The sequence below is a fragment of the Anas acuta genome, chromosome 4, assembly GCF_963932015.1.
Source record: "Anas acuta chromosome 4, bAnaAcu1.1, whole genome shotgun sequence".
In the NCBI taxonomy this organism is placed as follows: Eukaryota; Metazoa; Chordata; class Aves; order Anseriformes; family Anatidae; genus Anas; species Anas acuta.
In genome coordinates, this window is record NC_088982.1 from 51,795,077 (window position 1) to 51,823,020 (window position 27,944).

General features: G+C 47.6%; 1 protein-coding gene and 3 long non-coding RNA genes across 11 annotated transcripts; 1 reads left to right on the forward strand and 3 right to left on the reverse strand.

Moving 5' to 3' along the window:
- Window positions 1-363: 363 nt before the first annotated feature.
- Window positions 364-7,497, reverse strand: LOC137856178 (uncharacterized). 5 transcript variants are annotated; one of them, XR_011096259.1, is made up of 5 exons: window positions 7,357-7,497; window positions 7,026-7,177; window positions 3,825-3,904; window positions 2,151-3,148; window positions 364-1,503 (listed from the first exon to the last, which is right to left on the reverse strand). It is a non-coding gene; the product is annotated as an uncharacterized lncRNA (long non-coding RNA). The 5 variants fall into 5 exon arrangements; XR_011096256.1 differs by lacking the exon at window positions 7,357-7,497 and having other exon boundaries at window positions 2,151-2,644; window positions 3,089-3,148; window positions 7,026-7,155; XR_011096258.1 differs by lacking the exon at window positions 7,357-7,497 and having other exon boundaries at window positions 2,151-2,327; window positions 3,089-3,148; window positions 3,821-3,904; window positions 7,026-7,155.
- Window positions 4,845-7,032, reverse strand: HAND2 (heart and neural crest derivatives expressed 2). Its single transcript, XM_068681235.1, has 2 exons — window positions 6,357-7,032; window positions 4,845-5,670 (listed from the first exon to the last, which is right to left on the reverse strand). The coding sequence occupies exons 1-2, from the start codon at window positions 6,909-6,911 to the stop codon at window positions 5,572-5,574; spliced, it is 654 nt and encodes a 217-aa protein (XP_068537336.1). The 5' UTR covers window positions 6,912-7,032; the 3' UTR covers window positions 4,845-5,571.
- A 298-nt stretch (window positions 7,498-7,795) lies between the features above and the next one.
- On the forward strand, window positions 7,796-27,258 carry LOC137856180 (uncharacterized). 4 transcript variants are annotated; one of them, XR_011096267.1, is made up of 7 exons: window positions 7,796-7,938; window positions 8,371-8,463; window positions 15,454-15,732; window positions 16,364-21,450; window positions 22,404-22,475; window positions 23,363-23,469; window positions 24,898-27,258. It is a non-coding gene; the product is annotated as an uncharacterized lncRNA (long non-coding RNA). The 4 variants fall into 4 exon arrangements; XR_011096265.1 differs by having other exon boundaries at window positions 16,364-22,475; XR_011096266.1 differs by having other exon boundaries at window positions 16,364-16,470; window positions 21,303-23,469.
- Window positions 8,332-11,136, reverse strand: LOC137856182 (uncharacterized). Its single transcript, XR_011096269.1, has 2 exons — window positions 10,953-11,136; window positions 8,332-9,901 (listed from the first exon to the last, which is right to left on the reverse strand). It is a non-coding gene; the product is annotated as an uncharacterized lncRNA (long non-coding RNA).
- Window positions 27,259-27,944: the final 686 nt, after the last annotated feature.

Sequence of the window (27,944 nt, forward strand, 5' to 3'; positions counted from 1 at the left end):
CCGCTCCCCGCCGCTTTCCCCGGTCGGCAGGATCCGCTCCCCCCTCCCGCTCCCTGCCCTCTGCTGCGGGCAGCCCCAGCCCTACAGCCCCCGGCCGGGGCAACAGCTCCCTCCGGCCGTGCAGGGCAGCGACCCCTAAGCTCTGCTATGGGATTCATTGGGAGTTTTCCCTTCGGGTTCGTGTCCGTGGGGTTGTTTTGTTCTTTCCTTTCACTTGCCAGTTTTCTTCGCTTTTCCCCCACCCCTGCAGCAGCCCTGGGGCTGGGGGATGCGGTGCGAAGCCGAGCGCACAGCGCACTGTTTGCACTGGTTTAGGAAGGAAATGTTCCTTTTCCTTTCGAGATTACACATAGACACAGCGGAGCGTTGCGGTATCTTTGGGGTTTTATTTTATACCATTTTATTTCATTTCATTTTATTTTGCTGGAACAAAGAAATGGAAACACTTTTTACACATTTTTTTTTCTTTAGGGTTACACAGGGCTTTTTTACTCCTGGCAAGCGTGTTTTACCCGGAGAATTTAATCCTTCAGACAAATAATCTAACATTATCTCTTTTCTCTGGAGACGAGATCAACTGCTTTCTCATCCCCACCCCTCCGCCCCCCCCTTCCTGGTAGCAGCACCGAGTGCAACGTACAGCTGGACAAGTGTCGGCCGTCCAAGACTGCGAGCAGGCGGCGGAGGCTCAAGTTGTATTTATCGACTTATTATTTTTATCTCCTTGGAGGGAGGAGGGGGGAGAGAAATATACAAAACAATAAAGACTTTGTAAAACCGACTCTGACAAAGATGATCTCGGGTCCCTGTGAGGTGTTCGGCGCGACATTGAGACAGCCCCAACTCTCAATTAGCATTAGGACTTAATAGCAGGTGCAAATCCATCTCCCCGTCAGCAGCACGCCCGTTCGCCTCGGGAGTGCTCCGTATTTAGGGCGGCCTCCAGCTCGTTGGAAACCCGACCGCCGCTTCGGATAGCGGGCTGTGGGGGTGCGGGGAAGGCGGCCCGCGGTGCCCGCACGTATGCGCTGCACTTTGCTTCGCTCATTTCTCCCTGCCAAGACACAAGGTGGAGATCTGCCTGGCCTGCTGTTTGGTTTGGAAGGCAGTGCTCCGGGTGAGCACGCCGGGAGAAATGGAAGATAAAGCCAGAGCCGGCCGGGAAGGAGCAGGGCGAGCACCCCTGCGGGAAGCACAGCTTCTTCTTTTCAACCCACCGACCGAGCGGTCCCGGCGTCGGACTCCAGAAGCGCTGGAGCCTCCGGGGGCTGAAGATCCGGCTTCGCCACGGAGCCCCGGCGAGCGCCGTCCCGCTGCACCCGCATTCCAGCTGGCGGCCGCGGCCGGGCTGGAGCTTGGAAAGCGCTGCCGTGATTACACCCAAGTCGAGAGCAGGATGGCTCCTAGCCGTCTGATCTGACGTCAACATGTCTATAGCTCCTCGCTGCGAGATAGAGGGAGCAGAGCCGGGGGAGGGAGGGCTCTAATCACTCCCAGATGTCCCTAATAGCAGATATAAAGACTTATATAGTGTCTGAGAATAAATTTGTAATCAATGCTCTACAATCGGATCATCAAAGCAGCGACATTTCGAGAGGAAAATGGGGGTGGGGGGAGCTGGGGAAGAGGGAGACACACACCACGCTGGCGTGGAAGGGGGAGAGAGGGCCACAGGGATTCCCAGAGAGGCGCTGGCCCCGCGAATCGGCCGGCTTCGCTAGAATTTATGTGAATGTATAATTCAGATAACAACTCGGCTTTAATCTCCATTGTGCGGGACGAGCTGAAACAGCTGAACAGTAATTGGCCAATTAGAAGTAGAAAAGATTAGCGTTCGTTTGCGAAGGCCCATATTTCACGGCCCGCAAAATAACAATAAAACAAAAGGCTCCGAATTAAAAAAAAATTATATATATATATATAAAGCATTGGTAAGCCCCTCGTTACAGCAGAGGGGATTATTTCTGCAGAAGCGCGGGACGCGCTTCCTTCCCACTGCTACTTGGAGCTTTCTTCTGGGTGCCTTTGCGAGCCGCTGGGCGAGTACGTGTGAAAACGGAGGATTAAGGTTAGGTTTCCCAGCGCAGGAGGAGGATATTTTGCTTAGAGGTTTTATTACTAACCGTCTTCCCCCCCTCCTCCCCGCCCACCTTTCAAGATCACGTTGTCTCAATGGCATCCCCCGGCCGTGTTTATGTCCTTACAGTTGCCCGCGGATGTCTCAGCGCTTGTTCCAGGGGTGTCTGCGGCTGGCCCAGAAAGGCCCCGTTGCCCCGCTTTGACAACGACTGCAAATCAGCGCTAATTATTGCCATCAGCTCTTGGCGCTCCCGGGAACGAACGGGCGAATAAATAAATAAATAAACCAAGAAAATAAAATAACATTAAGAAATCCGTTATGGAGATGCAGGGGTGCCCTGCGCGCCCCATGGTGCAGAGGACAAGCCGAGCAGCCAAAACCGCGCTGTTTTCCGCCTAAACCAGAGCCGGGCCGTGCCGAGCCGTGCCCCCGAGGGGTGGGTGCCCCCGCTGTCTCCCGTGGGTGCCGACCCCCGCCTGTGTTTCGGGCCCGGGGAGAGGAGGGGAGGCCTCCTGGGAGGGCAGGGCAGGCGACACGCCAGCCGGGGGTGTTGTGCTGCTGTTTCTTTTCAAATGAAAAAAAAAAAAAAAAAGTTATTTTCTCTGGAGGCACAGCAGAGGCTTCCCCAGAAATGAAAAGAAGCGGCGAGTACACATGGGCCGCGCGCCTGCAGGGACACGGCTGGAGCCACCCGGCTGCAGCGTACCGACCCCCTGTGCCTCCCTCTCATCGCTACCCACCCGCACAGCGCAGGGAAACTCTGAGGAGGGGACAAACCGCCGCTTCCCGGTCCCATGGACTGCTACGTGCTTGTCACCTCCGAAAAAAGCTCCCCCCCCAGAGCCCCGGTCGCAGGGTGCTGGCTGGCTGCGGGCGCAGCGCTCTGCTCTTATCAGCCCCCGGCTCCGCTCGCCGGGAGCTGGGGCCAGGGCACTGACATCCCCGTCTACCATCAATTTACCTTCTACCGCCCTGCTTCCCCATTTAGCTTTTAACGTCAAAACCTACATTTTTGTCGGCTCCGGCCTGTCTAGGGCTCTTGTGATTTAGCTCCGGGAATGACTGCTCCTGAGAAAATGGCAACATCCTCATTACCGAGCAATTAAAAGAAATCCTTCTTAGCGGGTCCGGGGGGGGGGGTGGTGGGGGGTGGTGGTGGTGGTGATATCCCTGAGAAATTCAGGGGAAAAAAGGGGAGAGGTACCGATCGGAAAGCCCCGCGGGACGACGGTGAGTTCCCTCAGCGGCGCGGCAGCCGCCTCCACACCCCACGCCCGGCCGTGCAGCCCGGGGGGCGCAGGGGGTGGGCGGCTTCCCCGTGCCCCCCAAGGCCCGGGGAGCAGCAGCTCGGCTGCTGGGGCAGGGGAAGGCTAGGCTGGCCCTGCCGCCCTACAGCCCTCGCCCCCCTGGAGCCATCCTCCCTCGCCGTTTGCGTGCAAAAAGATTTTGGCGGAGGTGGAGCGGGGGGCTGCGAGGTCCTCTGGTTTATCAGCTGGGCAACTAACAGGCAAGGAAAAGCAAACAAGGGGAGATTCTTCTTTGCGAGTGTTATAAACAAAGGCAAGTGTGGGTAAACACAGACCCACGGCGGAGCGCAGAGCCGGGCTGCCTGACCCGCCGGCAGAGAGGGCACATCACTTTTGTCTGGTTGTTGTAACCCCGCAACCTTCCCATTGTCAGCGGGGGCGGCGAAGCGGCGCGGGGACTCCCTTATCTTTTTATGGGCAATTGCACATCTACCTACGCTTATTGTCGGGTCGCGTCGGGAGCCACTTCCTTAGGCGCGGCGGCAGGGGAAGGCAGGCAGGTAGGCAGCCCCTGGACCTGGGGAGAGAGCCAGCTGGGTTTAGGTTGAGCTGAGTTAAACAAGGGTTTCAACGGCGCAGAAACAAGAACCCGAATTCTATTATGAGAAAAGTGTAAAAACCTCGCGTCTAACCGGGAATTGACCGAGCGTACCTAGAACAAGATTATTTCGCAAAAGTTTAACTTTCTGCCTTGCCTGCCTACCACACGGAGGGAAGCCAGGCAATTCCCAGCACTGAGCGTCCAGGTGGACCGCTGCAGCTCGTCCCGACGCCAGGGAGCAAAAAACCCAGTGGCCTAGCACCAGGAGCCTTGCAAAGGAGCCTGCAGACAGGTAGCTACACAAACGTAGGGGAAGAGCAGTCACACTGGGGAAGCAGATAGATGAACGCACAGCAGAGCCGCAGCACGGCTTGCGGCAGTTTGCAAACGGAAAAAGGTAAAAAAAAAAAAAAAGTTAAAAAAAAAAACAGCTCGCTGTTGCAGACTGGAAACATGCAACCCAGGAGAGTTTTGGGAACCACAAAGTTAATATTAAGTTCACCGTCGCTCATTGTAAATCTTCCGTCCTCCCCCCACCCCCGCGCAAATCCCTCGCCTTGTTCGCTCTTTCGTGCTTGACGTAGAATTACCTGTTACATAATCGCTCCGAGCAAAGCCCTAAAAGCCTCCCGCGCCTGCCCCCGGAGCCTCAGCCTCAACCTCAGCCTCCGCCGCAGCCTCCGCCTGGCACCGCCGCCGGGAGCAGCCCGCACGGGCGCGGCTGGCGCTCCCGGGCCCGTTTGCAGCCTTGTCCGCTTCCCGTTAGCAGTAGGTCTCCTGCCTGGAGAACACCACCGCAAGGCATTTCTCCTCTGCCGAACTGCCGTTTGCATGTTCGACACTCACAGGGCTGGCGAGATCCCTCCCTCTACCCCTCCTTTCCCTCAGTCACTTGTTTAAAAATAAACTTCGGAGCCATCTTTATAATTTAGTTTACTTCCGAATATTTTAAATATTATGAAAAAAAGCCATAAACAACGCTGTTATTCAAAACATTTTGAGGTATAAAACATAAAAAGATTTGGGTTTTCTTTTTTTTCCTTTTTTTCCTTTTTTTTTTTTTTTTTTTTGTAAAAAACACACACAGTGGTTTATTGAGTACTTACAACGTTTACACCTTCAATATTAATTAGATTCCACTTTTTCCCTTACGGACGGAAGTGCACATAACCAATAACTGCTGAAAACATCTTCAAATACTGAACGACCACAACAAAATTACAACACTAAATACCGAGTCAACCGAAACATTGGTGCAACTGCTTCTGTTGAAATATAACTTTATAATCCCATGAATATTTATATCCAAAAGGCCAAGTATTAAAGATACACTTCACATACACACTAATGCCAGGGAGGGATTTTTTTTTTCTTTTCTTTCTACGGTTCTGTTTTCCCCGTGTGTTTTATACAGAGCAAATAACATTCACGAACTATTAGAGACGTTACCCCTTACCAAGCTGGAGTTTCCTCTTCATATTCATATATGGAATGCTTTTTCCCTCTCCTTCAAATATCCACATTTTGGGGGGATGGGGGGAGAAATTGCACATAAATAAACTGGATGATTCCAAATACAAAGAGTCCTCAGAGGAGAGCTCGCTACCGAGACTGAGAGGACGGCTCCTCCAGTCCTGTCGTGCTCACTGCTTGAGCTCCAAAGCCCAGACATGCTGCGGCCAGCCAGTCCTCCCTTTGGTTTTCTTATCGTTGCTGCTAACTGTGCTTTTCAAGATTTCGTTCTGGGGAGACAGGATGCGAAGGAATAGAGAGGGGAGAGGGAGAGGGAGGGAGGGAGAGAAACAAAGCAGGGAGAGGAGAGAAAAAAAAGATTAGAGAGCTTCCTCCGCTTCCTACTGCGACCGAGCGGGAGAGCTGCGAGGAGCCGCGGGCTCCGGCGGAGGCCTGCGGAGCATTTTCGGGACGGCGTCCGCGGGGCTTCGCCGCGGTCTCTCGCCCCGCTCCGCCGCTCCGTGCGGGCCCGCAACGGGGACCTCGGGGCTCGCCGAATCGCGGCGAGGCCGCGCCGAGCCTCCCCCTGCGGGCCCGCGGGGAGGCGGGCACCGGCACGCCGGGCAAAAAGCGGCCCCGCGGCGGCAGAGCCGCCGCCGAAAGCCGGGGGAGGGCGGCCCCAGGGTGCCGCCGGGCCGGGCTGGAAGCGGGCCGCAGCTCCCCGCCGCCTCTCACCGCCTCTCGCCCCGCAGCAGCGCGCTCAAGCCGCCGAGCCCCGCGCCTCCCGGCCGCGCGTTTGGGGCCGCGGGGTCACCCCCGATGCGCAGAGCCCGGCTGAGCCGTCGGGGCCCGGCCCGGCCCGAGACGGAATGGGACGGGACCCCCGCCCCGCCGCCCCGCAGCTGGGACCCCCCCGCGGCCGGCTTCGAGCCGCATCGCCCCCCCGCCCCGTCGCGGCCCGTGGCGGAGCACTGACCAGCTCTTTCTTCCTCTTCTCCTCCTTCACGTCTGTCTTCTTGATCTCTGCCTTGAAGGCCTCCGCCTCCCCGTTCTGGTCGTCCTTCGCGAGCAGGTCCATGAGGTAGGCGATGTAGCTGGTGGCCAGGCGGAGGGTTTTGATCTTGGAGAGCTTGGTGTCAGCGGGCACGTTGGGGATGCACTCCCGCAGCTCCGCGAAGGCGCTGTTGATGCTCTGAGTCCTGCGCCGCTCCTTGCGGTTCGCCGTGCCCCTGCGCTTCACCGGCCGGGGCCCCCCGAGCCCGGGCGGGCCGCTCCCGGGCGGCACCCCCCCGTAATGGGAGTGGTCCATGCCCGGCGCCCCGTTGGCGTACTCGGGGCTGTAGGACAGAGCCATGCTGTAGTCGGGGGGGGACATCTCCGGGTGGCTGCTGATGAGCCAGCCGTGGAAGTAGGGGTTCTCCTCGTGGCCGCAGCGGGTGGCGGCGGCGGCGGCGGCGGCAGCGGCGGCGGCGAAGGGGTAGCCCTCATGGTGCACCACCGGGTGGTGGGGGAAGCCGCCCACTAGACTCATCCCCGCTCCCTAGCGCGCCCCACCCCGCCCCCCGGGGCCCCAAAACAAAGCTTTCCCCTCCCCGCCCGCCCCCACCCCCCGCCGCTCCGGCGGGAGATGCTGCCCGCCGCTCACCCCTCAGCACAGCCCCGCTGCCCGCCGCCTCTCCATAGGGCGCTGCTGCAGAGTCCCCGCGGGTGCCCGAGCGATCCCCCCTCCCCAGGCGCCGCCGCCGCCGCTCATGCGTTGTGCCTCCACCTCCTCCTCCTCCTCGCCCGGGGCTGGGTCTTCGAGGAAGCGCGCACACACACACCACCAAAAAAAAAAAAAAAAAAAAAAAAAAAGGCTATGGAGAGAAGTCGACCAAACAAAACGGCTTTGGCTTCCCAGCCCGGGATATCTTCCTCGCCTCTTGCTTCCCTCCGCTCTCGCCAAGTCCGCGGCGGCCCGGCCGGGTGGTACTTACACGCGGCCCCCCTCCATGCGCCCCCGGGCTCGGGGCGGGCAGGGCAGGGCGGGCAGGGCGCTCCCCGCTGCCCTACGCGGCGGTGGGGGCCGTCAGTGCCGGGAGTGAGCGAGCATCCCTGCGCGCCGCGCCGCGGGGCTCAGCGCCCCCCGCTCCTCAGGGGCATCCGCGGCGCTCGGCCGGGCGCGGAGGCGAAGGCGGGCGGGCGGCGGGGCTCGGCGCGGCGCGGGGCACTGGCAGGGCTCCCCGGCCCGATCTCCATGTACAGCTACATGTTTAGGGCCGCTCGGGTTAATATATGTCGTCAGAGGCGGCGGCCGCCAATGGCTGGCGGCTGGGGCGGGGCCCGCGGCCCTCCGCAATAAAACTTTTTGATGTTCGCCCTGCTAATTGCCGAGCTCCTCTTTTAGGATTGGCTGCCCCTCCGCATCCATAATGTAATTAAAACAAGGGGGGAAAAATTATCATGGAGGCAGAGGTTAATGCAAGTGTTTAGCAGATGCCTTACTGTAAAATCTTCGTTATATAAAAAAAAAAGCAACAAACTCATTAAAACTTAAATATCGGATAATCTCAACCCAGGTACAGTATGGATGCGAGGATTTTTCTTGGCAAAAATCTGTGTGAGAGCTTGGTAAGCTCCGTCGTTGCTTTTACAAAGCGCTTTGTGCCGGTCCGGTAGAGGAACACATAAAAACCTCTTCAGAGGGCACTTTATCGATTGCCCGGTTGTGCTAGGCATGCCCCAGCAACACTCGGGCTTATATTTTTATTGCCGGTTAATATACACAAAGAGATCACTAGTAACGAGGTTCCGAGAGGAGGGAGATGAAGTTGCTCTGCGTTGTCACCGGGTTTGCCTTTCGCGTTAGCGAGGACTGGCTCCGGCTCCGCGGCTGCTGGCGCCCCGACCGAGCAGAGGGCTCGGGGTTTGGCCAGGGACGGTGTTTTCTTCCAGAAAGAATTGCTTTGAGATAATAGCAATAAAACCGACTCTAAACGATTCTCTTCCAGCTTGCCGGCTGCGGGCACGCACCTCGACCAGTGTTCACCCGGTTCAGTTATGCTCCTGAAATCAGTTTCATGCTTGTTTAACTAGGCTGATTGGTAAGTAACCGAATATTTTTTACAGCATGTTCAGAGCTTATTTTCTAGCTTTTACTAACAAATATATAAAAATTTCTCCGCGCTCCTGCTTCTGCAATAAAAAAAGACCAGCATCTGTGGAAAGCAGATTTAGCTATCGAAAGGGAACAGTTAAACGTCGGGTTAACAGGCGGGCCAGGAGGAGAGCAGCCGTGATTCTTTAGGTGTTTCGCTTTGCTAATCTCCAAGACGTTACGAAAGGAAAACAGATATCGAGCTGTAATTCACGGATAACTTGGAGGCGAGGCGAATTGCTGTCATCCTCAGATGGAGCCGAGCGTTCCTAAATAGCTGTGAAATATCAAATACCCACCCTTCCGTGTGCTGGCTGACGACTGAGCTGATTCGGCGTATATTACAATGCGATCCTACAATATAGGCAGTGTGGAAAACTGTGTCAACAGGAGCTGAGAGGTCATAAATTAAAGAAAGAGAAAGATAGAGATGGAGCAGGCTGCAAAGGAGGCAGCGGGAACCGCAAGCCCCGCTCTCGCAGGAGCTCCGTGCGCTCTCCGCACGGGCTGCGGAGACGCCTCTGGGGGGGCCCCGGGGGAAAGGACGGCTAAAACGCTGCTCGGGGGGCAGCAGCTCCGCGCCGGCGGCAAGCACACGGGCTGCCCCCGAGGGCCTGGGGAAGGGCTGCCGCCCTCGGCCGAGGGGGTCCGGGGGCTCCCAAGCTGGCTGGGGGCTCTCCGGGGGAGAAGGAGCGGCGGGGAGGCCGCGGGCTCCGCGGCCGAGGCCGGCGGAGGAGGAGCGGCCTCGGTGCTTTGAACGGGGCTGCGGTGCTGCGGGAACCCCTGGGGCGAAGCTCGAGGGGAGAGCGGGGCTGGGGCCGGCCCCGGGACGTGCCCAGGGGACAGGAGCTTCGGCATACGGGCGTCTAAACCTGCGCCCGTGTCCGTGTGCGGCCGGGTGTAAACGGAGGATGAAAGTGAAAAGCTAGTCCAGATGTAGGACGTATGTAAATACGCGGACATCCGTACGTACGCACACATGCCGGCACTTAAAACGACCGATAAATATCTCTGTGTCGATCTGCGTGCACACATGTTGTATCACCCCGAGGAAATAACGCATCTCCGGCGCAGATTTTGAAAATGCAGAGAGGCCGCGGGCACGCTGTGTCCCAGCCTCTCGGGGTACCAGCTCTGCAGCGAGCAGGCTGGAAACCCACCGAGCTTCTGCAGCGGTTCTCTGGCTTTGTTTTGCTGCGGTGTTTTCCCTCATGCGGAGAAGAAGCGGACATTGTCAAGGCCGGAAAGGTATATTGGCTTGCAAATAGGGTCGTGTTTCTTTGCACTCTCCTTATTTGTGTAGGAGCTTTCCAAAATACTGCGGGCTGGATTGTAACTGTGACAGTCTCCGTGGCAAGCCACTACGGTGACTCCGATAACATCTCCTGTGATGAAGGAAACGGAAAACATGACGCAGAGAAAAAGTAATAAAAGATACAGGAGATATTGATCGGAACACCAGTCTCCAAAGCTAGCATCATTATTGCTTAATTGGCTTTGGAGAAAGAGGGTCTCTAGATAAAGCACCCAGCAGGATCTTACATATAATTTTCCCTCCTATCCCCCAGCGGTTGTTTATGCATTTTATAAAGTGAGTTTTAGAGCAAATGCAGCTCTTGTGTACTACCTCAGCTTTTAACTACCCAGGTTGCCCGATCAGGGATAATAGCCTTTTCTGTTTGATCAACGCGTTTCAAACCGCTGCAGCCCAAAGTGACTTTCCCAATACGAGGTTTAGAAGAGTCCGCTAAAAAAGCCCGAGCGTTTTGCCCATCTTCCATTTATTGATTTGATTTTTTTTTTTTCGCTCACAAATCATTCGCTTAGAAAAGGGAAGAAAAAAAAAAAAAAAAAAAAAAGAAGCTCTCGCCTTATGTCACTTATTTCCCTGCCAAAATGGTTGCACGTTAGGCGGGGATTTATCCGGGCTCTGCTGCCAGACAGGACTCTCCTAGCCCGCCGTAATTAAGAAATTTTGGTGGCGACTGTGCCGAGGCTGGTGTACCCCCCACCCCCTTCCCTTCCTCCCCCAAACCTCCCCCGGCTATTTATTTATTTATTTATTTATTTATTTATTTATTTATTTATTTAATTTTTCCAGGGGGGTGCCTCTGCCTCACGCTGCTGCCTCGCGGCTGTCGCCTCCCCAGTCCGGCAGCCGCGGCAGCGCGGAGCCGGAGCTGCCCCCGGTCGCTGCGGTCCCGTCAACGGGGAGCCCCCGTGGGCCGAGGAGAGCGGGGCCGAAGTGGGGAGGGAGTCGGGGCCACTTATCGCCAGGTCGCTTCGCTCCTCCCGGCCAAGCAAGCGTACGTAGGGAGAAATTTGGGGATAAGAAAACAACAGAGTCCTGCTCCCACCCCCAGACCGTCCCAGCCCGCTCTTGCGTGAATTAAACTAAATTGCGAATTAAGCTAATTTCTCACAGTCGGACGAAACCTTATGGAAACGGGGAAGAGGTGCCGGAGCTGGGTGGTCGGAAGCGCACATCTGCTCGGGGCTTTCGGGCGGGAGAGTCGCAAGCACGCCGGGCCGGGCGCTTTCATCAACAGCCCAGGGGCGTAAAAGCGCCTGGCGGGGGTGGCGAGCACTTTGGCTCGCTCCCCTTCTGCCCCTTTTTCCCCAGGGGTGCCCGACACCGACGGGGCCATCTGGGGGGCACGATGCTGGCCGGAGCAAGGCCGCCCGGGGAGCTCCCGACGCCCGTCCCCGCTTGTCCCCACTCCGAGCGGCAGCGCCCGGCTCCTCCCTTCTCTTCGGCGGTGCCTTTCAGCCCGGCAGCATCCGCCCCCCGGCACCCCAAGGGCACCCCTAAGCCCTGCTCTCCTGCCCCCTCCTGGGTTTCTGCCTACCACATCGCTCAGCCGCCCGGCGCAGGGCTTGAAATAGCATTTGAATTTATGGAGTCCATGATGTCATTGACCTGCGAGCCAATGTGCGGGAGAGGGGGATGCTTCTTGGATGGATTTGGGGAAGCCGAGGTACCCTCTGGCCCAAGGATGCGGCATTTTCTTTCCCCGGGTCACCGCTTAGGAGTTCGCAGAAGAGCGCAAACCCGCTAGAAAGGGGATTTTTTTTTTTTTTTTTTTTTTAAGAGGCACCGGAGAAATATCATTTGAAGGTCAACCTGTCAGCGTGGGTTAATGAAAAGGACTTGTGCCTAATGGGCCTACTTATACCCTCAGTTACGCTCACGCAACCTTTATTCCAACGTGTAGGGCAGAGGGCAGAATTGGGCCCACCAGGCCCGAATTAATTGCTGCCATTGGAGGTGGAGGAACCCTGGTTTACGTTACTATTATCGGGAATGAACGCCCACATATTTCAGGCATGATAATCTCACAGCCGTTGTGTATACAAAAAAAAAAAAAAAAAAAAAAAAAAGAGTAGAGACGAGAAAAATCCAAGACACTGACCATTTTGTGAGTCGCAGTGATTGGCGGTAAGCGCGGGACCGTACGCGTTTTACCCCTGCATGTGTAAGCAATTATTCGAGGATTGCTTATATTTGTGACCGAGGATCCAGAGTTGCATTTCGACCGTGCAAAGGAATCGCAGAAAGAAAAGAAAAACACAACGAACTCAACCTGAGACCCCTTCTTCTTCAGAAGAACAATAAAGACTTGCTCAGATCCCGCAGTGAAAGCGCAGTATTTGGTGGGTTGGCCTTCTCCTCAATCCACGCATGTATAACCACGCACACGTGTGTCTGAGGACACGCACACATTTTTTCGGTGTCATGCTCTTTGCATTCCTGGGAAAGAGCATCTCGAAGTTGCTCTTGAGCTCAGCGCTGGTGAACTAGCTCGCGAGTGTCATTGCTTTTATTAATGAATATTTTTCCTCCAGCATCTGAAATTCTCGCTTTGGAGGAAGCGTTGGAGGTTAGGCTGGCATCGTTTGGAGTTTAGGCTGACAAAACTCAACACTCCTGTTGTCGTTATTCATGGAGAGAGCCCATTTAACAAGGCTGGGCTTTAAGCGGTTTTCACAGATCAAAGGCAATCTAGCTTGCCTTAAAAAGATCCGTCCGGAGCGCTGACAATTAGGGGCAATTTCGCCCCAAAATGTCGATGTCGTCCTCCCGGTGCCCCCGCGCCGTGTACCTGTTGCAGCACCCCTTGTCCGGCCCGCCCGGCCGGGCTGGGCTTTAAAACTAAGCAGCCGACTGCTGCACAAGTCGGCTGCACACTTGTTGGAGGCATCAGCCTGTGTAGCTGCCTGAACCGCAATTCCTCTACGAGTATCTCGGTGTAATTGATCTGGCTGAGTGAGGTCTTTTTGGTAATTTGGATACACCGAGTCTCCAGTTAATGACATATAATCAGCCTTTAGGTCACTTGGTCATTCTCTTATTACAAACCCCTCCTGCTCTCTCTGATCTCCTTTCAAACTAAATTTCACACAAACAAATAAAGTAAGACAGGGACAAGTCCTTAAAATACAAGAGAGAAATATTGGAGAATTGCTCGTGGGGAACTATAAACATTTTTAAAAGAAAAACCGAAAAGATAGGAAAGAACATCTTATCGAGAAAGAGAGCATTGTGTACAAAACACGGAGGGAAAAACGGTCTGGCTTCTGTTAAAAATGACATAAAATTAAAATAAAAATAATTACAAACAGAAATGGCATAACATAAATAGAAGGCAGGAGACTTTACTGGAAACGCGAGGCCGTCCTGTGCAATACGTTCCTGCAGATGATAGAGCTGAGCCGTGCATATGCAAAACGCTTCTTTGCTTCTCCTTTTCTCCTTCGCCGGCACACTCGCACACCAAAAAAAAAAAAAAAATTATTTGGGAAAGTAGCTGAAGAAGCAGAGAAATACGGAACCGAGTGTCATTTACCTCCTGAAACCTGCAGGGAAACGGAGCCGTGGCCAAAACGTTGGGTGTAAATGCGACAACAACAAAAAACTATTTTACGTCCCCGCGCAGAACATATTTTACAAAGTCAACACGTTGTTTTTCTGCTTTTCATTTCTCTTCCCTCTAGGAAGAGACAATGCCCCCTTTTTTATTAGGTATTCCTTAAAGGACCATTTTGATCTTGGTCCAGGTATGTATCTCTACATTCAACATAAGTGCCGAGAGTGCAGTGTGATGCCGAGGTGGCCGAGGAGGCGGAGGAGCAGCCGTGCCTTGGGTAGCATCTGAGGGCCCCGCAGGCTGCAGGCAGGGCAGCTCCGAAGCCATCCTTTTTTTTTTTTTTTTTTTTTTTTTTCGGCACTCGAGTTGATTTATAAAACCGGGAGCCGGCCGGGAGATTTCAATGTCGCTCAAGTGTTAGCACTCGAAGAAGAAACCTGAAAGAGGGCTGAAATCCGCGCTCCCTCCCGGATTTAGCACCTTTCAAAATATTATCAACATGCGTTTTACCAAGGATCTCATTTGTATTTAGTAGGGAATTCAGACAGGCGCTAATTGAGCATGGAAGTGTATGGGAGGTTGCGGGCATTAGTGCCGGGGCAGGCTCACACGGTGAGGGAAAAGGGAGCAATGAATGCATGGAGAAGAGTGTCACAAGGCCCCGGCGCGGGGCATATTAATGTGACAAATCTCGTTACTTGCTCACTACATTCCCAGCCGTCTCAGCCTTTCTCAGGGCCCCTGCTTCTCCTGAAGCACCAGCCCGCAGCCACTCCACAACCCGGCCCGGCAAACGGGGAGCGGCCGTCAGGCACGGCCCCGACGGCGCGGTCCTGCCGGGGCGCACCCTGGGGGGATAAGGAGGGGGGGTCCCCGACCTCCCCCGCCGGCAGGGGCCGGGGATGCTCAGCCCTGCCCCGGCCCTGCCCCAAACCGCCCCCAAGAGCCCGCCGGGGGTCGCGATGCGAAAGGCCGAGGGGGTCCGAGAGGAGGCTTGGGGGGTGGGGAGCCCTGGAGGCGCCCCCAGGGAGGGCAGGGGGCGATGGGGAGGCCGGAGGAGCCCCGCCGGGCTGGGGGCAGGCTGGAAAGGGTTAAGGTCCCCCCCTCCCCCGAGCCCCCTGAATGCCACTGCTTTCCTCTAGAGGTCTCATTAGGGAAACCCTAACTGCTATTTTCAACATTTCCTCAATCAAGCGCCTTTAAATAGAGCTCCACAAACAAATTGGCGGCAAAACGCGCAGATCTTGTCACGGGCGAGGCCGACCCAATATTTCACCCTTGTTTGCTTTGTAATTACGGGCCGGCTTGCAGCTACCTGCCCGCTGGGGCCAGCTCCCCTCGCCCCCCCTCGCCCGCTCCCCGCACGGCCCCGCGGACACTTAGCAGGGGGGCTTAGGGGCGAGCGTGTTAAAAATCCCAGAGCAGAACCGGCCAGTCCCAAACGCTGCCCGAGCTTCGTGCGGCGCCCTGAGCATCCCAGCGCATGGGGTGCCCCCGCACCCCCGTGTCCCCCGGCCTGGGGCAGGGGCCAGGCTGTCGCCGCAGCCGGCTCCCCGAGCGGCTCCCTCTACTTTGCGGGATTCGCTCCCCCTCTCCCCGTTAAACCGCCCTTATGATTTGTTAGATTTTTCCACAGCTGCTGGCTCTTGTTTGACTGGTGTATAAAGCCGCTTTAAAGCTGCTGCAGGAAGAATAAAAGCTAAAACCGCTTGGACGGTTTCCTATAGACTCGAGGGGCACTTGGGTCCCCGCATTACAAGCCCTGGGCACGAACTCCGGCTCTCTAAGCCTCGCTGCTGCAGCTCGGGGCAGACGCCCGCTCGCTGGTGTCAACAAAAATAGGAGTTAATTCAATTACATCTGAAACCCGGCGTGCAGCAGAGGGAAACTTGGGCGCTTACGAACTAAGCTGCTATATTTGCTTTGCCATAAACCGACGAGAATATTTTATGGTGGAGAGGAACGGTACAACACAAAAGGGAAATATGACAATAAATCTCTTTTTATAGATCCTCTCTAGCAGCAAAAACACGAGGATTCAACGGGTTTACCACTCAGCTGTTTTACAGGTACATCCAAAGACGCCTGCAGAGAAAAAACCTCCCCGTATCTCCACCGGCCGCCGAGACGGGGACACCCGCCCCTGCCCCCCCCCTCCCTTTCCCCCCCCGGCCAGAGACAGAGCTCCCCGGGACTCGCACGGGAGCGGCACTGGCGCAAGGGTTCCTGTCTGACCGCTGCAGGGGCATGTTCTGGTTATTTATGATGCCACTGGCAGTGCCCTCCCATGGTTTACAGATACGCAAAACCTGAAGCCAGAATTAATGCCCTACCATCCATCTGAACACGTAAGGCTGTTATTATTTTTTTTTTTTCTAGTTCCTCCCAAACTATTAATGATTGAGATCGTTTATCCACCCGTGGAGCTGAAACACAGCTTTGGTTTCACAGGGCCAGGTTTATAGAGAGATTCACATACTAAAATAAAGACAGATACTTTAGGGGGAGGATTTCAAAGTGGCAAGAAGTCTAATGCTCCTTGAAGTATGCGCAGGTTCAGCATATAAATCCCTTTGATGATTTAAGCCCTAGATATGTTTGGAAACCAAAATACGCAGCTCTCTGCATCTCAGTACCTCTAAAAATCTGCCTTACAGAGAATTTATTTTTAAGGGTCGTGTTCCACTGTAAAATGGCATTTATACATCCTAAAACTGTTTCGTTCAATGCTAGCAAGTCTGCTTCTCAGGTGCTAGGAATATTTTGCTAACTTCGTGCCTTGTTTTATTTTTTTCTTATTATCAAGTCCTGATTTGGCTTAACTCTGATCACCCAAATCCTACTTTAGGGCACCAAGAGAGCAGAGAATAGCTGCTAGGTCCAGTGGTTTGCTACCGGGCTTCTGTGATTCAGAAGTGCAGCACTTGAGTAAAATGACTTCATGTGTAGTCTCACAGTCCAGCTTTTTCCCGTTCTCAGCACACAGACATGCAGGCAGCATGGCTTCCTAAGTTATCAGTCACTTGGAACTCCAGCAGCGATGGAAGCAGAAAGCAGAGGTAGTGGATGCATTTATTCTTTCAAAAGTAAGTCATTTAAGTTAAAAATGTTCTTATATGTTGCTAAATGGAAATCTTATTACTGTTTTCATTTTTAAAAAATGGATTAGAGTTGATTTCAGAACCCTTTTTATTTATTTATTTATTTATTTATTTATTTATTTATTTATTTATTTATTTATTAAGAAAGCTGTAGAAGGATCTGCAGATCAGATATGCCAATCCTAGCCATACAGTGAACAACACCTACAAAATATATCCATGGAAAAAAGAAAGACCACAAAAACTGACAGACACAGTCCTCACCAGCAAAAGTCTTCCTGCTTAAGGCAATAGGATTGCTTAGGAAAGTGGTTCTCATTTACATGAATTTAAGGTTTGCAAGTGTGTACTGTTAAAAGAAATAATTTATATGTACTTGAGCTGGCTGTAATACAATGAGCAGTCTTGCTTAGAAAGGCAGAACACAAAGATTATTTTTACTCAGTTTTTCACTGAGAAGCTAGCCTGGACTGAGGTCTGTGCTACTGCGCTGAAGCAAGCACTGTTTTATAGTCACTTCAGGGAGCTCTATGCTAGACTGCAGTCTTCAGTATAGACAGAGCAGTGGGAAAATTGAGCCCTGGATATACATACATCTTTACTTAGCTGGAAGCCAGGGGCTATGCCCTGCATATTCTGGAGCCCATGAAGGGCTTCCCCCAATTCCATTGGTGCACAGTTCCTAAAGATATGTCCTAACTTGTAAAAACAGAACATGCCCATTTCGTATGATATGTGCACGCGCACATCTGGGCTGCATGTGTGGAAAAGTAAAGGCGCACACCGCAAACAATTTTACATGTGCAATTTTCAAAGTAGGGGTCTATGGATCTATAATGCAGCATATCTACAGTGCATAAAATGACATTCTTCTGCACAGGAGGGCATTTTAAAGTGACTTTCAAAGAAAAAAAAATGCAGCATTATTCTTGGTAGCTGAGTTAGCAGCAGCTTATTTCTCCTGGTGGCTCCTGAATCTTTCTACACACCCACCACAACGGAGTGTTAGTCCTAAACAGCAACATGCACACAGCAATCAGAATATTTCAGATATTCATTTCTACAGGCTGATGTTATTAAAATCAAAAACATCTGCTTTGAGGAATGCATATTTTCTGGATGTAAATGCTTCTCTACTCCCACAGTAAATTCAGCTACTCATGAAACAAAATGTGATTCTAAACAGTCATTGCATTGTTTTACACAGTAGCAAATGGAACAATGCTGCCCTTAATGTTTTTGTTGTTCAAACAACAACTGGAATTGGATAAAGGATTTCAGCTGGGAACACTTTCCTAATACCTTTGTAGGTAATGGTATTCCTTATGTATGCTGCTCTGTGACCATTAGGCCACGTGTACTGGGCAGAGGTTCACCCACATATCACCAAGACAGCTCCCAAAGAGATGAGCTTGTGCCTGGGATAGGCTTTTAAATCTTTGTCTGTTATCAGCTCAGCAACGCAGCTTTGCAACCAGGGAGAGTGGTGAACAGAGCCCCAGCTGCCTGTGTTTCAAATGCTATCATCTAATCCTGATTAGAGGCACCGTGGTCTAGAAACTCTTCTGAAAAGCCAGAGGAGAAAAGCTCCTCCCTTTTGTGTTCCCCTTAAAAATCGTTTCGGAAAAAAAACTTGCTAACTTGGGTTAGTTTCTCTTGTGTAAGCTAAACTACATGTCTCTGTTTAAGTACAAGTAATTACATTTATTGACTACCACATAACACGTTAATTGCTGTGCTAATGACATAACTATGCTTCTACCCTCTAGACTAATGATAAACGCAGTCTGTATTAAATGTGGAGTTGCACTGAACACTGTGGTACATCTGCAAGACATTTTGTTGCTCTTGCCTGTTGGTCTATCTCTAAAAATATATAACAATGTATAAATGTGGCAAATGTTGCATCCACCCTCCTGATAAAGGAATAATAATAATAAAAAACAGGAAGATAATCCCTGGGAGGACACTGACCTAATCTATGTTGAGGTGGTGCATGACTAAGAAAGCATAATGTGCCATAGGAGTGTGTAAGTGTGTACAGTGCTACCTAGCAGTTAATAATGGAAGTTAAATTTATTTTCTCACTCTGACTCCTCATAAATCTGCCACAGGTTAAATTTGGGGGTTTCAGAAATGGTGTATAAATGGTAAATTAGATGAAAGATGGCATTAGTATAAGTGAAAAACCTTGATGCTTATCCAGCTTCTGTAAAAGAGTAGGTATAATATGCTCAAATACTTTTCTCTATGGGGAAGGATTGCTTCCTTCTTTAGACTATGGGTAAGAGTCTGGAGACAGGTTATCTTCCAGTAGGCTGGAACACCCCAGGCTTGACTGGCACAGGCCTTTTCAATGATTGCTTTCTGACATTTCTGACATTTTTTTCTACAATAACCTTTACCCTTCATGTGCCATGACAAAATGGGAATCACCAGAGGTAGCCTAACAGCAAATGGTAAAGAAAGACCCTCATACACTTTTCTGTTTTCTCATAAAATCAGTAACATTTCCAATTAAATAATGACTGTAGTTATATGTTGCATATCTTCAAGATCACAGGAACCATAATTACTTATTTTTGGAAGTGCTCAAATGAGAAATATAATATGAAACTGCATAGTTTTTTTTTTTTTTTTCTTTTCTTTTCTTTTTCTTCCCTTAACCTAAAAAACTATGAAATCCAGCAATTATGATCTAATGATTGAAATATTAGTCCAGAATTATGTCACTGTTTTGAAAGAATAATTTTAAATAAGATTCTTTCTTTCCTGACTCTTTTAGAATTTCTAGTGTTTCTATACTAGACATTGGAAAATAAGCTAACTGTCCTTTCCTCCCTCACTGTCTTCCATTAAAAACATTGGGGAATTTTCAGCGCACCCCAGTCTTTAGCCTGGACTCCAACCATTTTAAATACTGATTGCTACTACACATTCCCATGGTTGCTGTCAACAGAGAATCTGCTATCTGTAGGATGGATGCTATGAGGTTATAAATAAGATAAAAACAGAACTTTAAATTCTGACATTGTTTATGTCTAATATTTTTATTATAGGAGTTAAACATGTTTTATAAGTTGATTAACACACACGTGTATGCTTATATGAGAATTTGGAAAAAAAATAGAACCCCACAGGATTTAGTAATTTCCTTCCAGTATTTACATAACCACCTTAGTCAGTGTTCTAGTTCAAAAGAGACATTAGGATCTGGCAAAATTAGTAATGTTTGAGAATTATCTAGTTTTTGAAAAAGGTCTGATACTGCTCTCTTTGGCATCCACAATGATGGTCTCTGCGGAGGCAGGTGTCTCTGCATCTCAGCTGGCCACATGAAGTTTCACTATGTAACATTTGCACAGTGTTGTAGACATTGGTCACTGTGAGAATGTCAAGTATGGGAATGTACAGCCTTCAAAATTAGGGATTAAAATAATGAGAAAAAAGAAATTAAAATCACAGAATCACAGAATTTCTAGGTTGGAAGGGACCTCAAGATCATTGAGTCCAACCTCTGACCTAACGCTAACAGTCCCCACTAAACCATATCCCTAAGCTCTACATCTAAACGTCTTTTAAAGACCTCCAGGGATAATCCATACATTATGTCTGACATGAAGGAAATGTTTGAAGATGGGAAAGAGCTGATTATCAGACAAGTCTGTATTTCCTATGGTTATAGCCATGAAACACTTGTTGCTTTTCTACTATGGAGTAAGGCGTGTTGCCAGTGAACCCTAGGTTAGACATTTACTCTGGGTGCAGGCAAGCCAAACCTTGTTTCTTTGACATATGAAGAACAGAACAATAGTTGCCAGGCAGTTGAAATCTAGGGGTATATCTGAAGCAACTCATGAACACAAAGATTCATTGCTGTCCAGGGGATGCTTCCTTGGAGGAGAGATGCAGTTAAAAAAAAACAAAAAACAAAACAAAACAAAACAAAACAAAATATATCCACAAACTAGGAAAGTTTTTTATTTTTATTTTTTCCAGTGACTTAAAAATACTGCAATTAAAACTATTATTAAACTAGATTAAATGAAGAGGAAATTTGCTTTCAAGTTTTAAAGCCAAGAATGTTCTTTGTGCCTCTATCCATTTCTGTGCTCCACGTACCCTGTGCTGTTTACATAAGGATTATCTTGTTTATTTTACAGTTATTATGCTTCATAGAAACTAATCAAGAGAATATTTCTTTTTTTTTATGACAAAAAGTGGATGTTGAATTGCTCAAGTTGCTTTTATACAACATTCTTGGGTTTGCGATAGTGTGATATTTAATAAAGTGTTTATAAAGGCAGATATAATAGTTTATCAGATCTCAGGCAGTCATAATAACAAAACTGCCCTTAGCCTGAGTGCTATGTACTGTACTTTGTAATTTACAACACAGCACTTTCTAAATTACTTCATAAACTAAGAAAGTTGCCTACCAAAGAATCAATCTTATAAGAACTAAGAAATCTTTTCCTAAATATTTTTTTCTGTTACTTAGTCTCCATACAAATCATTATTAATAGCTTGGACTCAGGCAGAAACTGCACTCCCTTGTAACACGCAACACGTGCATGCTGCAAGATATTTTCATAGTGTCTAATCTATTTAAATTTCCAGTAGAAGGGACTTTTCAGCTTGAAATTCTACATGTCTAGAATGCTCTCCTGCACAATCAACAGGATAAAGTGAAGAGAAAAGAACAAAAGAAAGGCTGAAGACCTTACAGTGAGAATCTAGTGGAGCAATTCAAGTGGGAGTTAATAGTTTAAGAGACCATGAATAGAGAATGAAGCTTTTCATTTCTGTGTTGCTAGTCCAAGTCCCTACCAACTTATCTGAAGTCTGTTTGGTGGACTTAATGCAGCAGCATGTTAAACAAAGCCTCTACCACTGAGTTCAGCCTTCATCTCTGCTTAAGGACTTGCCCTGAGAAATTCTGCCAGCGAACAAAAGGAGACCCAGGTATGCAGCCCAAGCTAACACTAGCCTCTACCCATCCATCCACAGATCTTATGATCCTCTTATTCCCCATGCAGAATCTGTCTGCTATTGCATGAAAAGAAAAGAAAAGATAGCCATTTAGAAGTGGAAAACTTATTTGTTACTCAAGACCAATTTTTGATCTGCAAATAATCAACTACTTCCTTGATATATCGTCTAGCATTTACTTAGTCATCATACTAGGAGCAACTTCTGCAGTTATTCATGGCATATATCTGTAGATACAAAACATATCCTTATGGTCACTGTGAAATTATCATCCAATTAAACTTTAAAATTCTATATAGCAGAGGAAGAAAAGTACCAACACAGGTGCTTACATTGCTCATCTTCATGTTTTTAGGTGGCATAAAAAAAAAACAAAATTCACAATTCTCTGTAAGCAAGTATATCTTCTGTATGGGAAAGACTTCTTGTGTTTCTAAAAAGCAGTCTAAGTGCAAAAAATTCTAGTCATTCTTTGTGGAAAGGACTGTGGATTTGTGTTCTTGATCAGGCCTTGATCTGAAAGAAGCAAAGGGATTGCTGAAGTGGCCTCTTAGAGAAAAAGATCAACTGATGGTAGTGCAAGGAGCAAGGGTTTACTTTCAGAATGTCCAAGAATTTCTTGTCAGATTGCAAGAACTCTAGGAAAGATGAGTAACTTGTGTCCTTGCTGCTAGTTTGAAAGGAGATGTAGGGAAGTCGAAAGTGATTCTCTGATACCAGAAAAAAAAAAAAAAAAAAAAAAAAGGCAGCATAGAAGGAACTAGTTTTGTGGTTGAAAGTGGTAGATAAAGATAAGTAGGTAGATAAACAATTTTCACAGTAATACATGCTTTTAAATGGTTTTGTTGGAGACCGTCAGATACATCTGATCTATTTCTTTCTATTTCTTGTTATTTTTTTATTTTTTCCTAACATATTAAAAACAGGAATCTATCTGGATGTTGTCAGCTGAGTTCTTGCAGCATTTCCATTGATTCATGCCCTATTTTCAGCAGTAGGTAGGTTGAGAAACAACACTTTACATGACTTTGAAGGATTGGCTTCAAAATTCTAAGCAGATGAGCAGGTATTTTTCCTATCCTCAGTGGAAATATATGCATCTGAAGAGCTGTAGTCTTGGAATGTGCTCATAGATCATGTCTTCTAAGCAGACTTGTTCTTCAAGAACAATATTGATATTACCCTGTTCCATACCTAGTGTTGATAATGTAATAGAATGATTATTCCAGAATGAAGACATTTCTAATGGAGAATACCTGTGATAACCAAAAGCCTTCTGCTGTAGATAGAGAATGTATGGAACCCCAATGAATTTAAAGAACCCAAACTGCTTTTGCCTTAGCTCTCTTAAGCAATGTGAGTTCTTGTCTACCAGCTGGTGAGAAGATGTAGGCAACAGATAAATTTTTCCTGATGGGGTGGGTTATGAAGAAAACTGCAGAGGATTGGGTAGCAACTTTGAAGTTTTGTATGGAGATTTATCATGGTATGCCATTTCCTTTAAGAACTGAAGGGATGGAGAAGTAGAGCAAGTTGTGAGTGAGAGCATCACACAAATAGATACTATAACAGCAGAGAAGAAGGTTACATTTGGAACTGACCAGGGTGTAATGATTTAGAAAGTAAAGGAATATGAAAAATATATAAAATATATAGAAGAGAGATTTTAAGAATGTTGAGGAAAAACAAACTTATATTGAAATAGCAACCTAAAAATAGCAGGAAAAAGGGATGCACTCTATAGTGGGGGTAACATTACAGACTTTGAATAGAGAGTCCGAGAAAGAAGCTAAATCAAAAACTGGATTTGGAAGTAAGAATAGAGAGGGAAAAGGTCAGAGAAAGAAAAGCAGACTAAAGAAAGGAGATGTAAAAAATATTATAGGGAAAGGTGAAGAGGATGAAAAGATCTGAAGCATGAGAGGAGGACATACTGCAAAAACTGGAAGAAGTATGGGAAAGTGATTGAATAGCTGAAAGACTCCTGACACGGTAAGTGCTCATTTAAGATGTCTTCCTACTGAAGACCTTCAGAGAAAAAGTTGTCGTAAAAATCAGAATGACACTCCCTAGAAACTTGTCAGTACCTCACAAACTAATATGGTTAATCTGAACTCTTAGGCATTTTGTTTTATCCTTAATCTAAACCCCCACCAAAGTCAGTAGGAGGAAGAATGCATTTGAGAACAGAATCTGGCCCCAAGGTAGTTCACTTCTTTTTGTCTCTTCTGAAGATTTTGTAAAAAGGTTGCAGAATTACATTGTACTTGCAAGAATATTTGTCAAGAGCATACATGTAATGCAAAATTCATAGCACTATGATAAAATTGGGGATGACATTTCTGTAATATTTTGTTTAATAACAAAAATAAAATAAAATATAAAATTAAATTAAATTAAAATTAAATAAAATATGAAAACATTTCAATAATGGTCTTGTTTTTTTCTTGACACTTTCATATAGCTGTAACTGTGTAACATCTAACTTTGCTTGTGGCTGCCTCATCTTGGTGGACAGTGGTTCTGCTTTTTTTATTAACATTTTTCCATATGAAGTAAAACAATAGCACATAGGTGAGCAGGGAGATGTGGGTATGTGAGGAACGTTAAGCAGTAACAGGTCTCCCCACCAAACAGCCGTACCGCCTAGCTGCCCTCCACTATCTTTGCTGGTTTCCTGTGGAGTGGTGCAATATCTCATCAGGATGTTCAACAGCTGGACACTGCATGGAAAAACAGCAACCATTGCTCTGGAAGAGGCAGTCTGGCAGGCAAACCCAAGCCTTCACCTGGCATGCTAATTTCTGTAACCATGAGAAGGTTAGTCTGTGGGAGAGACAGAACTTTTCTGGTGTGTACCAAGGAGTATAGGGTGACATCCCATCAGAAGAAAGTGAACCAGCTATGAGAAAAGTGAACTCACAAACTCCACATGGGAAGCTGACTTCCTGTTTTTCTCCATCAGATCTAACCTAATACTCAATGCTGCATGTTACTGCATGTGGTGCTGAGGGCTGCGTGACTTTGTGAAGAGCAGAGCAGGCTGGAAAGCAGAGCACTTCCGAGACCATCCCTCTCACTCAGCCTGTGCTGATAGTCTTGGCTAAGAAATCAAATGTCACCTACAGCATTTATGATGTGACAGCAAAATTAGTAGCTTCGAATGCCCCAGTTCTGCTCCAGACATTTTCTGTAATTTTGAGAGGCTGTGTCAATTCTGGACGAGCAAAAACAGAGGTGCATAAATCCTCAAGACAGGTATTCCATGCACTTATCAACCTAGATGTCATTCTTACTTTATAAGTATTCACATTTCTGGCCAACTGCTGTAGATATTGATTTGAGTATATTTTAAAGTCCTTCCACTGACTTTACAAAAACACAGATTTTTTTTTTGTTTGTTTGTTTGTTTTTGTTTAGAAATATCACCCAGGCTATGAAAGAAACCGGCTCCTTCGTTATCTGAGGTGGGGTTTGGAACATGCAGATGGAGGTAGAAGGTCACTTATCCCAGTGTGAGAATAGAGGTGCAGTTGCCAATGTTCAAGAGAAGACCATGAGCTTCAGAGGCACCTTCATAAACTGCTGATTTAAGACTACTAAACAGCTGGATTTACTGAACACATTCTCTCTCTCTCTCTTTTTTTTTTTTTTTTTTTTTTTTTTTTTTTCAGCCCAGAAACATTGTTTAGGCAGCTGTTGAATAATTTATACATTTGTTAAGATTTCAAGCTGTTTGCTTTCTGTGGCAGGTCAGATGCTCTGCCCTGGCTGCTCTATGAGCAGGTTGTACACAGCCTGGTGGTAACCACAAGACTGCATGAACTCTCATAGTCAGCCCAACACTTTTGGAGAGCATCATATTTATTATGCACATGTGACAAAGTCACTGCATGCCTGCACAGTAAGACTGACACTTCTGGGGATTGTCTAATGGACCTACTGCCCATGTGCTGCCCAGTCATTGGGAACATACACAGTAAAGGCTCTGTAAGTCAGATTTACTGTGAATATGCAGAGCAATGAAATGTTGCATGTGCAGCAGGACGTGTTGCTTCCTGAAGTGTGGGGTGGAGTGCACATACGCTGCACAGATTTCCCAGGCTGAAATATAGGAACTCTATACTGGCCAAGTCACTTAAGTCTTGAGGAGAGGTAATATTTTAAGATGTGTTCAGCATGAGGTCCACAAGAAATCTTCTCTTTGACATAGGGATTCTGTTGATCTCATTGCAGGATGTCTCATATGCACTGAGAAAAAGATGCTCAGTGTGTAACTTGTGCTGCTGGGTCCCACTCTCATGTAGGCAGCGCAGCTCTAGGTGATACAGAGACCATGGTTTTTATGCCTTCATTTCCTACCTGAATGGGAATATCTGAGACCAAAATTGCAAGGATGTTTAATAAAGACACTATTAACATAGATAGAGAATATGAGTTATTCAGACTTTGTATTGAGCAAGCACTGGATAAATAATTTTTATTCCAAGCACAGCAACAGCTCCTGAAAAGCTGAGAACACCTTTATGGTAACCCTCAGTTGCTTGTAAGACAGGGCATTTGGTTACAATTAAAGGTGAAGTCTCAAACTGTGTATCCAAACCTCCCTGAACCTTAGACTAAAGGGATCCTGATCTGAGCCAACTCAGGGTAATGGTCTTGCAAAAACAAAATAAAATTCATTTTCAAAACCAAAATAATCCTTTTTTTTTTTGTCATATTCATTTTTGGGGTAAATTACTATTTTTATTTTATTATTATTGTCACCACATAAGGAAAATACGAACAGACTAGAAGCTAGGTTGATTTTGTGAGGTTGAGTTGAGGTCACTGAAAAATTGATAGCAACTTTTGAGATGAAAAAAAATCATCAAAGCTAAAGGAAGCTTCTCAAAGTGGGATTTAATAGCAGCTATCATATTGCCTTCAATGGCTTGACCATTTCTTGTGCAGCTGTTTTATTTTAAAAGATTTCACTCCCTTTCCACATGTATAGGCCTATACATTGACCTAAGTACACACATCCAAGTACTTTGGTCACTCATGATAACTATAAACCCTTCAGCGAACTACCAGAAAGGTAGTTCAAATGGAAATGGTGAAATTCAATATAGCGTTTAACTAAGTCACTGTCTAAGGTTAAGCCCAAGGAACAATCAGCAACATTGGAAGGACAGGCAAATACATTAATTGGTACGTGGGCACCAGATATATGTGGTTTTCCTGAAAACTGTCAAATAACCACAGTGGTATTTCAGTGTGAGTGAAGAAACAGTGTCTATTCAAACATATACTTCATTTTTATATGAGTGTGTATGTATGTAAAGAGCCTAGATACAGAGTTAGGGCAAAAGCAAAACTGAAAGGCAGGAGGATAATTTTGGCTGGTAGTCCTTTTGCCTTCCTGTATGTCTAATCAAGGATAGAGGCAAGTTCTCAGTATATCTTTAGAGTGTTGGGCACTCAAGCCCCATTGACTCTCAGGGTAGAGTAGATTTCTGATTCACTATGGGCTTTTTGAAAATTTTGCTCTTTTTTATACAAGCCTTAACTGAAAGACTAGTCTGCTTCTCAGACCAACCTATTACCTTTTATCAAAGTAAGGATAGGTTAGGTAAGACACAGTGATATAATTGTGATGGTGAGAAAATGATGAATAAACTATCATTTGGAAAGTGTGTATTTGTGTATGAATGTACAAGTAGACAATAATAGGTCCATATATATGTTTATCATGGGATATGTCCGCTGTCATCTGCTTTATCTGATTTTATTTTATTTTATTTTATTTTATTTTATTTTATTTTATTTTATTTTATTTTATTTTATTTTATTTTATTTTATTTTAGTGAGCTTCCTCAAAAGATGTTAAAGCAACATTCTTTAACTTCCATGAAGGTTGAACAAAATTCAAAATCCATGTAGTGTTAACTAAAAATATATATATTTACTCATTTTTTCATCTATTGATATGAAAAACATACCAATAATTTTGATGCAGTCTTGTATGCAGGCATGTAAATAGTATAACACAATGCTAATCAAAAAGCTGAAGATGAACTGAGATAACCACTTCATTACAAATTGATAGATCTAAAGAATTTTGTCTTTGAGATTTTTTTCATTATGAGGTACCTGCTTTTATCACCAAATATTTATCTATAGCAAAAATAAAAAGTGAATTGCTAACTGGTCTCTCTCATCCCTTATTTATTCTCCACCCCAAAACCTAACAGCTTTCCTGTAAAGCCAGTTTATAGTTTAAAAATGGGAACTTCATTGTCTTACCATGGTTCAAAAAGTAAAGATTGATGAGTGCTAGGTCATAGTACACCAACGGATGGACAGGCAGACACGTACTTGGAAGGATTTTTTTTTTTTTTTTTTCCCAGAGCTATCTAGTCTCTTGCACAGACAAGAGAACTGGCAGGAGTTGGAAAATCTGTGAAACAGCTGATCGGTCTCAC

What these genes read in the sequence shown, in the direction of transcription:
- HAND2 (XM_068681235.1), bottom strand. Translation starts at nt 6,911, where the DNA reads ATGAGTCTAGTGGGCGGCTTCCCCCACCACCCGGTGGTGCACCATGAG. An exon ending in AGAAGAGGAAGAAAGAGCTG is followed by an intron (nt 5,671 to 6,356) that starts GTCAGTGCTCCG and finishes CTGTCTCCCCAG; the next exon opens with AACGAAATCTTGAAAAGCAC.